Raw genomic sequence first — 11,610 nt, 5'->3', positions numbered from 1 at the left:
ACAGTGTGTCATCCCAGTAGTAAGGAGATTATATGAGGAGGAGGCTTGTTACAGTGTGTCACCCCAGTAGTAAGGAGATTACACGAGGAGGGGGTTTGTTACAGTATGTTACCCTTGAAGTAAGGGGGAGGGTGTCAATGGGAAGAGTTAAGGGGGTGGAAAAATTAGCTTTTGCCTAGGGTGTATATGTTGCAAAACAATGGGAGACTGCTGCATCATATTTTCCGCAGCAGAACTCGGGAGCGGAATTCTGCTGAATTCTGTAGAATTGCAACAGCTGGAGGCACTCTGGTTTGGAAACACTGCTCTATCCATTTGGTGCTCACCCACCATTATTTCTCCTATACATCTCCCCTACAGCTCTATCTGTATACTGCTGTTGCTATCTCTACCGATCACTGTACCTTCCCCACCATTCGCTCTCCTAATAATCACAGACATTCGCAGATTTTTGCATAAATCTCTTATTTTTATTGCTGCATGCTCTTTGGCCTGGAATAGAAAGCAGGTATTGCGGTCGGTGGTTATATAGGGTCCATACAGTGGTCCATTAAATGGTCCTATATCGCAGACCCAGACGAGGCAGGGACTCCCATCATACACCAGGATCACGCCTGTCCTGCCCTTGGTCGCCCGTATCGGGGTCATCGTTGAGCTTCTGTGGAATCCTGGAAGCAGAAAAAATATCTATAGGTAACAAACAACAACAGGGTGTAAAATTAACCCATTACAGATCATATTTCTGTTACCTTTTAAATTAGTAAAGACAATTTTTTATAGAGACTATTAAATTGAATTTAAAATAGATTAAATAAGAAACTTAAAGAAGCACTCCAGGTTTTATTTATTTTTTGCCCATATTATGCACATTCCCCGTCACTAGTCCTACAGCGCCATCTGTTTTATTCCAACACAGCTGCGTCCATGTGGTTCATTCCTGTAACTGGGGCATGTGATCACCAGTCTGACCCACAGAAATGTTAAAGGGTACCTCTCATCAAAAAAACTTTTGATATATTATAGATTAATGTGTGCAGAATAACTTTACAATTGCATGTTATTAAAAAATATGCTTCTTTCTATTTAATTTTCCACTTTGAAGAAATGACCACTAGGGGTCTCCCTACCAGTCCTGGCAGCAAGCATTTCAGACTCATGCTGGAGTCCTAAACTCTACGAGCTGCCAGTCTGCTTTGTTCACAAAGGAGAACACTCAGAGCTGCCAGCCTGCTTTGTTCACAGCCTGTTTGGCTGTGAACAAAGCAGGCTGGCAGCTCTGAGTGTTTAGGACTCCAGCATGAGTCAGAAATGCTTGCTGACAGGACTGATCGGGAAAAATACAATAGAAAGAAGCATATTTTTCATTAACATGCTATTGGAAAGTTATTCAACATTCATTCATCTAAAATATATCAAAAGTTTATTTGATGAGAGGTACCCTTTAAATGTGTCAGAGGAAGTGGTCAGTCCTGGGTCAGATGACTTCCTGTAAACTACATGATGGCATTAGCAATCAGATCTCCTCCTGGCGGCTCACAAACCCCTCCCCGCCAGCTCTATCTGTATACTGCTGCTGTTATCTCTATGGGATCAGAATATATAGTAGTTATGCACGTCTCCTCCAGCCCTATCTGTGTACTGCTGCTGCTGCTATCTCTATGGGATCAGAATATATAGTAGTTATACAATACACCTCCATTCCGGCTCTATCTGTATACTGCTGTTATCTCTATGGGATCAGGATATTTTGTAGTTATACACCTCTTCTCCCGCTCTATCTGTATACTGCTGCTATCGCTATGGGATGTGGATATATAGTAGTTATACACCTCCATTCCGGCTCTATCTGTATACTGCTGTTATCTCTATGGGATCAGGATTTATAGTAGTTATACACCTCCCTTCTCAGCTCTATCTGTATATACTGCTGCTGCTATTTCTATGGGAACGGGATATATAGTAGTTGTACACCTCCCCTCCCAGCTTTTTTTGTATACTGTTGCTATCAATTTTCACTTCATTTTTACTGCATAATGAAGGCAAAAATTGTGCTATTTTGCCTCAATTGTGCAAATCATGGTAAAAACATGATTTTTTACCAAGACTTTGGAAAATCACAGCAAAAACAGCCAAAATGTTGTAAAAATATATGAAAAATGTTAACATCAATTGTGATGATAGTTTGAATTACTTTCTCCTCATCTTTCTCTAAATATATATATATATAAACACATTAGGCGGATTGATGGGAAATGTTGGCAGCATTACGAAAAAATTTCTGTTTTGAAATGGAATCGAAGTGGCTGAAAACCCCATGCCTGCCACATCAGCTAAAACAGGTAAGCACAAGGCATACACAAGAACCATAATAGCCTGGGCTGCATTATATAAGCAAAAAAAAAAAATCCCCTTGTGCTTCTTTAAATGCAACCTAATAGACTGCAGGATGCACTACACGTCTCTGTATGCTGGCAGGGGGCCACAGCTGGAGGGGCACAGGTTACAGAGGACCCCTTTAGATTTAGCGATGAACGACAACAAAGAAAGAAACAGATTGACAATACAATGGATCTGTGATAAAAGAAAACAGCGCATTTTCCTGGAAAGTTTCGGTTTTCATCTAAATTATGAAATGAAAATCTGGTTATGAATCAATCACGGCCGGTGGAAGATCATGAGTCATATCGAGAATGTTTTACAATGTTTTCTATGTGTTGTCTATGGAGACACAACAGACGTACAGATATAATACTTACATATAGTAAAAAGATAGCGCCAGTGACAAGCCAAGGGCAGAAATCATAAGAATACAATTAAATTGTTTCTCTGAATGTTTAAAGGGATGAAAAAGGGAGTTAATGCCAACACATGAGACCTGCACTACAACAACCAGAAACACCCTGAATATAACTACTATAATACTGCTCCTATATACAAGAATATAACTACTATAATACTGCTCCTATATACAAGAATATAACTACTATAATACTGCTCCTATATACAAGAATATAACTACTATAATACTGCCCCCTATATACAAGAATATAACTACTATAATACTGCTCTTATATACAAGAATATAACTACTATAATACTGCTCCTATATACAAGAATATAACTACTATAATACTGCCTCCTATGTACAAGAATATAACTACTATTATACTGCTCCTATATACAAGAATATAACTACTATAATACTGCTCCTATATACAAGAATATAACTACTATAATATTGTTCCTATACACAAGAATATAACTACTATAATACTGCTCCTATATACAAGAATATAACTACTATAATACTGCCCCTATATACAAGAATATAACTACTATAATACTGTTCCTATATACAAGAATATAACTACTATAATACTGCTCCTATATACAAGAACATAACTACTATAATACTGCTCCTATATACAAGAATATAACTACTATAATACTGCTCCTATATACAAGAATATAACTACTATAATACTGCTCCTATATACAAGAATATAACTACTATAATACTGCTCCTATATACAAGAACATAACTACTATAATACTGCTCCTATATACAAGAATATAACTACTATAATACTGCTCCTATATACAAGAACATAACTACTATAATACTGCTCCTATATACAAGAATATAACTACTATAATACTGCTCCTATATACAAGAATATAACTACTATAATACTGCTCCTATATACAAGAATATAACTCCTATAATACTGCTCCTATATACAAGAATATAACTACTATAATACTGCTCCTATATACAAGAACATAACTACTATAATACTGCTCCTATATACAAGAATATAACTACTATAATACTGCTCCTATATACAAGAACATAACTACTATAATACTGCTCCTATATACAAGAATATAACTACTATAATACTGCCTCCTATATACAAGAATATAACTACTATAATACTGCTCCTATATACAAGAATATAACTACTATAATACTGCTCCTATATACAAGAATATAACTACTATAATACTGCTCCTACATACAAGAATATAACTAATATAATACTGCTCCTATATACAAGAACATAACTACTATAATACTGCTCCTATATACAAGAATATAACTACTATAATACTGCTCCTATATACAAGAATATAACTACTATAATACTGCTCCTATATACAAGAATATAACTCCTATAATACTGCTCCTATATACAAGAATATAACTACTATAATACTGCTCCTATATACAAGAACATAACTACTATAATACTGCTCCTATATACAAGAATATAACTACTATAATACTGCTCCTATATACAAGAACATAACTACTATAATACTGCTCCTATATACAAGAATATAACTACTATAATACTGCCTCCTATATACAAGAATATAACTACTATAATACTGCTCCTATATACAAGAATATAACTACTATAATACTGCTCCTATATACAAGAATATAACTACTATAATACTGCTCCTATATACAAGAATATAACTACTATAATACTGCTCCTATATACAAGAATATAACTACTGTAATACTGCCTCCTATATACAAGAATATATCTACTATAATACTGCCTCCTATATACAAGAATATAACTACTATAATACTGCTCCTATATTCAAGAATATAACTACTATAATACTCCTCCTATATACAAGAATATAACTACTATATTACTGCTCCTATATACAAGAATATAACTACTATAATACTGCCTCCTAGCTGTGAGGTTGTGTGTCTGTGGTTCTCCTCATGTCTGGAGCAAGCCCAGGGCGGGGCCACCCTGGGCGGGGAAGCTCCCCAAGCAAGGCCCAGGCTTCTCGGCCTACACTGGATGAAAACTCCAATGCTCTTTCTGATATGGAGGTAAATCCTAAAGTGGATTTTCCACAAAGAAGTCCTCAGCATGGAAGCACTGCAAGTGCAAAGAAAGAAAGTAAAGACATGGATGTGAGTAAAGTAAAGAAAGAAGCAGCAAGTGTATGTGAGTGTGATATTATACAGTCGGCCGGCCAAGGCTCTCAGCTTGGTGAACAACCAAGAGACTCCAAGAAAGAAACCTCTGTAAGAGACCCAGAGTCTGCTATTCCAGGCCATGATGGTGCACAGGAGCTGGGGCAGAGTGGATCATATGCAGCAGGTGTGCAGCTCCACTCTCCAGCACAGAGACAGAGGAGGACATCTCTGGAGAGACAAACACTGCAAGAGAACCTGCAGAAACAAGAGGTGGTCTCCAGCATGACCCGCTCAGGCCGCACCAGATCCCAGGCCAGAGACCTTGATACAGCTGCTCATGGGTCTGATACATTCAAGGAGCCTCAGAGACTGCCCAAACCCCACCAGCAGGGCAAAGAGACCGCCCGGGCACCAGAGCTACAGCTGGCGGAGGAGATCCCTGCTCTGGTGAGGAGGATGGAGGAGCTCAAGCACCTGAAGGGTATGCTGCACATGCAGATTGACTCAGTGTATATGCTAAAGGCTGCAAATCCCCAGTATAAGACTCTCCATGATAAGAGACTGTACACACTCAGCATTGAGCTCGCAGATATTGTAAAGGAGATGGACTGTATACTGGTAAAGATGGGGCCACTGGCAGAGACATATAAGAACCAGGAACGATTCTCCAACTACAGGCTGAACTTTGAAGCAGACTCCAAACCTGATATAGAACCGGACATCACCCCGGAGGAGCCCCAGCAAGGGACAAGACCCCTCATACAGCCGGCACGGTTCTCTTTCCAGGATGGGGACATATGCAAGTATGGCGAGGAACAACAGCCACAGGAACCTGCAGCTGGGCCTGAGCAGGAGCAGAGACCAACAGAGGCACCACAAGTCCCAGAAGTCCCAGTACATCAGCAGGACATTGGACTTTTACCAGTGTATGAAGGTGATGGGGTGATGGAGCAGAGCACTAATGTTGGGGCACGGACTGGGGGTGTGGATTGTGATAATGTTGGGGCACGGACTGGGGGTGCGGACTGTGATGTTCCTGAGGGGTCGGTGGCTGGAGGGGGTGCACAATCTGTGTGGGGTGTTGTGTCTGATGATGATATAGAGGTGGATGGGACAGGTGTTATTGTACAAAATACTGTGCAGGATTTCCCCCCTTTACCCACAAGCACAGCAAATGTGGCAGGGCCCCCTAGAGTAGACCCCAACCCTGTAAGACAGGACGCAGGTACCCGCCAGGTTCCTCCTAGAAATGCCTGGAGCCGTGGTGCTCCATCCTTCACCTCCAGCGCCAATTACACTGGCCAGGCATTTAAAAGGAGGAATGTTGTGCGATTCCGGCACAGAGGTGCCAAGGAGGACCTTCCGGATAGGAGGTTTGTGGTGAGGGAGCTCCTGTGCCACCAGATGGGGTTTGTGCCAGCGGACATCTTGGCAGTAATAAACCTTCCAGATAGACAGGGCTATGATGTCAGCTTTAAGCTCATGTCTAATCTGGATAGGTTCTGGTCCAACTTCCCCAGATTCAGAGACAAGGATGGATGGAGTAAATTCAGTTTTATTCCCATATCCAAGCCAGATACCGTCATCATAAACATCATCTTCTGGAATGAAGCTGTTCCTCCCCAGGACATTGTGGTGTGGCTCCGCAGACATTGTGACCTGGTGTCTGATCTCACCAAGAACAGAGATGATGACGGTATCTGGACTGGAGGGTGGAAGGTCCTGGTGAAGCTGCGCCAACATGGGAACATCACACAACATCTGCCCAACTCCTTCTTCATTGGGAGGGAAAAGGGCGTTTGTTTCTACCCTGGTCAGCCCAGAAAGTGCTTTAAATGTGGTAAACCTGGCCATCTGGCAAATACATGTACAGTGGTAAAATGTAATCTATGTGGGGAAACTGGTCACCTAAGTGCTGACTGCCAGAACATCAGGTGCAATCTCTGTGGTGAGATCGGTCACCCTCACCGGGACTGTCCCAATGCCTGGCACAACATCTGCCGGGAGCTTCCTGATGAGGACCTTGTGGCGGGGGCAGAGGCTGTAGAGGAGGAGATTTTGATATCTGGCTCTATATTAACAAGACAGGAGGTCCAGCCAGACTTGGGTAACACCGCACCAACACCTCAGCAGTTAGAAAACACACAAGGTGGAATGGAGGTTGTCCCACAGGACCAGCAGCAACCGGGGGTATCCTCTTCTGTATCCCCATCTGCATCTGAGGAAAGTAAGGCCCAGAAAATTAAAAGAAGGAAAAAAGACACCTCATCCCGCAGGCCAGAGAGAGAGTATACCACCAGTCAGAAAAAGGTCAACAATGGGGCAGGAGTAATGGTCGTGTCCAACAGATACGAGGTTCTGTCAGAGTTTGACGGTGATTTAGACACAGAGTTAAAAAGAATAGAGGACGAATGTGATGATGACACAAGGGACCAACCCCCAATAAAAAGAAAACCCCAGACTGTAAAAGCTAATGCAGAGTCAGACATGGAGACAGGTGGTGGACAGCGGGACTCAGATTCTGACTTGTGATGATGGGCGTCAGGTCTCTGCTCTTCTTGTACTATCTTATCATGGCTGGGTTTACTTTAAAACTTGCTTCAAGTAATGTGAACAGTATTAAAGTGAAGAGGACACGGCACATAGTTTATGACCATCTTAGATATCTGGACAGAGATGTCATCTTCTTACAGGAGACACGCCTGACTACACTGGGGCACCTACGTGAGGCTGAGAGGGAATGGACGTCTGGTCCCTCTTTCTGGTCACTGGCTGTGGAGCCTTATGCCGGGGTGGCCATATTGTTTACCACCAGGGATGTGACAATACATAGGATGACAGAGGTCATCATGGGAAGGTGTCTGATCCTTGAGGTCACTATACATGGTAGAAGGCTCCGGCTCATAAATATCTATGGCCCGCAGACAGTGACAGAAAGGGTCCAGTTGTTTAATGATGTCAAGCCATATCTGTTTACAGCTGTCCCTGTTATAATGGCCGGGGATTTCAATGTCACTAGGACTTCAGGTGACAGGTCCTCAGGTAGAGCGGTGGCCAGGGACTCAAAAGTCCTTAATAACATGATCTTGCAGTCCGGGTTAAGTGATGTCTTTACACGGGGCGGTAGAAAGCCAAAATTTACATACACATGTTCTGACAGGAGCAGTAGGATTGACATGGCGTTTGTGAGTCCTGCAGAAATGGTTAGTGAGATGTGTGAGAAAGTTGTCCCATATTCAGATCATATAGCCTTGGTTTTCTGTTTAGGAGCCACTAAGCGCCCAGATATTGGTAGGGGGCTATGGAAGCTCAACTCTAGTATGTTGGAGGATGACTATGTTCAGACATGTGTTCATTCCTTCATGCAGAGTCAGCTAGAGCGGGTGGACTTCTATGATGATATGGCCGCCTGGTGGGAGGATGTCAAGGATGAGATCAGAACCCTCTTAAAGAGACTGTCCTTTAAAAAGGGGAGGAGTAAGTATGGCCAGTATCTCAAGCTGCGCAAAGAATTGGAGTCACTATATTCGGCGGGTGGGGACCAACAAAGGATAGACCAGCTGAAATCTGAGATAAGGCAGTATCAGTACAGCAGGTATACCTCCCTGGTTCTTGAAAGGGATTATGGGTCCTTAGGGTCTCCTGATCCCTTTGAGAATTGCCGGGAGCGGGTGGCAAATAAATCTGTCACCGGTCTCACTGACTCCCAGGGTGTTTTGCAGGAATCTCGGGAGGGTATCCTGGGGGTGGTGAGATCGTACTATGCTGACTTGTTTCAGAGGAAGGTTTTGGATAGAGACAAGATGACCCAATTCTTGGAGACAACTCCGCTCCCTGATACTAATGATTTGGACTTTTCTCCTTTGACAGCAGAATTGACGGTGGCAGAGGTCAAAGAGGCCATTGATAAGTTACATCTGAAGAAGGCACCAGGTCCGGATGGGATAACAGCAGAATTCTATAAGACATTCAGAGACCTCTTGGCCCCAATCCTCGTGGATGTTTATACAAATTGTCTAGAAAGTCACCTGATGCCTCCATCCATGAGAGTGTCCTCGCTGATTCTGCTGTCTAAAGGTAAAGAGCCGAGTGACATCAAGAACTGGAGGCCAATTGCCCTCTTGAATGTCGACAGGAAGATTCTGGCAAAAATCCTGTTTTCTAGGTTAGTTTGTCTGTCCCCGGCACTGTTGGCAGGCTGTCAGTATGGCACAGTAAAAGGGCGGAACATCTCTGGGGCAGTGATCTCCATAAGGGAGATGTTTGAGAGATGTAAAGCCCTGAGGTGTGGGAGATATGTTGTCAGTCTTGACCAGGCTAAAGCCTTTGACAGAGTAGATCACGAGTATCTATGGGCCACTTTGTCAAAGTACGGTATTCCGGGACAATTCATCGATTGGCTGAAGACTTTGTATTGTGAGGCCGAGAGCTTTCCTCTGATCAATGGTTGGCAGGGTGACACCTTCAGGGTTGAGGCGGGGGTGAGACAAGGTTGCCCACTGAGTCCGCTGCTGTATGTATTTGCCTTAGATCCGTTTCTGAGGTCACTGCAGGAGTGTGGTTTTCAGGGGGTGCCGGTCCCCCACTCCCTGCCCCTGAGTGTTGTTGCCTATGCGGATGATGTGACTGTAGTGATATCTGAGCCTCGTGAGGTGGAGATGTTGTCTATGGCCATCAGAAGTTACTCGGAGGCCTCAGGGTCTCTGGTCAACTTTGAGAAGAGTCAAGCTCTCTGGATATCTGATTCTGATCCAGACTTTGATCTGCCCCAATTTGTGAGAGCCTCCTCCTATATTAAAATCCTAGGGGTCAAATTTGGGAGGGACGATAATGCCAAACTAAATTGGGAAGAGAAGTTGGAAGCCGGAAATGCAAAGGTTCAGCGATGGAAGAACTGGAGGCTGACCTATAGAGAAAGGGTTACAATGTTGAAGACTTACCTGGTCCCCGTCTTCTTGTATGTCTCTGTCGTTTTTCCTTTGCCAGAATGTTTCTCCGCTCGGCTCTTTAGCCTGTTCTTCCAGATGTTTTGGGGGAACAGGTTGAACCCAATAAAAAGAGGGATCACCTACCTACAGAGGAGAGAGGGTGGGTTGGATATGCTGAATCCAAGGGTGTTCTTTGACTCCATGTTTCTAAAAGTTAATTTTGGTTGCATGGACTCAAACAACAGCTCCCTGTGGGCGAATAGTATCAGGGACTGGATATTGCCTTTTGCAGAGTCTTGGGTGCGAGGCGGCAGTCTCAAGAGGGGGAGATGGACGCGTGACTACCTCCCCCCGTACCTGGAATACGGGCTCAGATGTCTGAAGAGATGGCGCATTGAGAAGTCCTATATAGAGTGTAAGACCCGTAAGGACCTGTATGTCATGGTGTGTAGGACGTTCTTCTATTTACAGCCAGCTCTGAAGGACTGTACATCCGCCATCTTACAGGACAGTCTGAGACTCCTGAATAGTGTTAGGCTCCCGAAAAAATTTCATGACATCGCCTGGCTGTCCTTACACGGCAAACTATTTGTCAGGGGGAATTTAAGATATCTGAGTCTGTCAGATCGCAAGTGTCCCTTGGGGTGTCAGGAGGAGGAGACCATGACACATTTTATATTGGAGTGTTGGGGAGGGCGACACATATGGCAGGCGATATCCAGGAAGCTTAAGATCCTGAGACTACAGACCCTAAAATACCCTGAAATTATATATGGTGTAACATCTAGTGTGAGGGACATTGACCGGGAGACGTTATATCTGATCATCACCGTCATAAAATACTATCACTGGCACACCAGAACCCGCGTGTCTATGTACAGTGAACCCTTCCATGATAGGAGAGCAGTGGACCTGATCATGTCAGAACTGAGGTGGATCAAATGTTTGGAGGTCAGGAAGGATGGGAAAAATCGTTCATTATGGAGGAATGTACATATAGAATAATATTCACCTTCATGATGTTTTTGTGTTGTTATTTATTTATTTTCTCTTTAATGCAAGTGTATGATATATAATACGTGATTATTGTTTTCATTTAGTTTTTGTGGTCGAATGTACTGTAATATTTCTGTTTTTTTTTTTTACTAATAAAAATTGCCTCCTATATACAAGAATATAACTACTATAATACTGCCTCCTATATACAAGAATATAACTACTATAATACTGCTCCTATATACAAGAATATAACTACTATAATACTGCTCCTATATACAAGAATATAACTACTATAATACTGCTCCTATATACAAGAATATAACTACTATAATACTGCTCCTATATACAAGAATATAACTACTATAATACTGCCACCTATGTATAAGAATATAACTACTATAATACTGCTCCTATATACAAGAATATAACTACTATAATACTGCTCCTATATACAAGAATATAACTACTATAATACTGCCTCCTATGTACACGAATATAACTACTATAATACTGCCTTCTATATACAAGAATATAACTACTATAATACTGCTCCTATGTACAAGAATATAACTACTATAATACTGCTCCTATATACAAGAATATAACTACTATAATACAGCTCCTATATACAAGAATATAACTACTATAATACTGCTCCTATATACAAGAATATATCTACTATAATACTGCCTCCTATGTACAAGAATATAACTACTAAAATACTGC

The 11,610-nt window shown here is 42.1% G+C and overlaps 1 protein-coding gene across 1 annotated transcript in view; it reads right to left on the bottom strand.

Annotated features, from left to right (window-relative positions):
* Window positions 1–561: 561 nt before the first annotated feature.
* The window catches only part of MAP6 (microtubule associated protein 6), a 97,696-nt gene continuing 86,647 nt past the window's right edge, over window positions 562–11,610 (bottom strand). The window contains exons 6-7 of the mRNA XM_056560021.1: window positions 2,757–2,826; window positions 562–668 (exon numbers count right to left, since the gene is read on the bottom strand). Of these exons, the coding sequence (XP_056415996.1) occupies window positions 2,800–2,826 (27 nt within the window). The 3' untranslated portion in view covers window positions 562–668; window positions 2,757–2,799. The remainder of the gene's footprint in view (window positions 669–2,756; window positions 2,827–11,610) is intronic.

Source organism: Hyla sarda, chromosome 2, assembly GCF_029499605.1.
Source record: "Hyla sarda isolate aHylSar1 chromosome 2, aHylSar1.hap1, whole genome shotgun sequence".
NCBI lineage: Eukaryota > Metazoa > Chordata > Amphibia > Anura > Hylidae > Hyla > Hyla sarda.
Note: the sequence above shows the minus strand (reverse complement) of the source record. Positions and strands in the feature narration are given on the sequence as shown.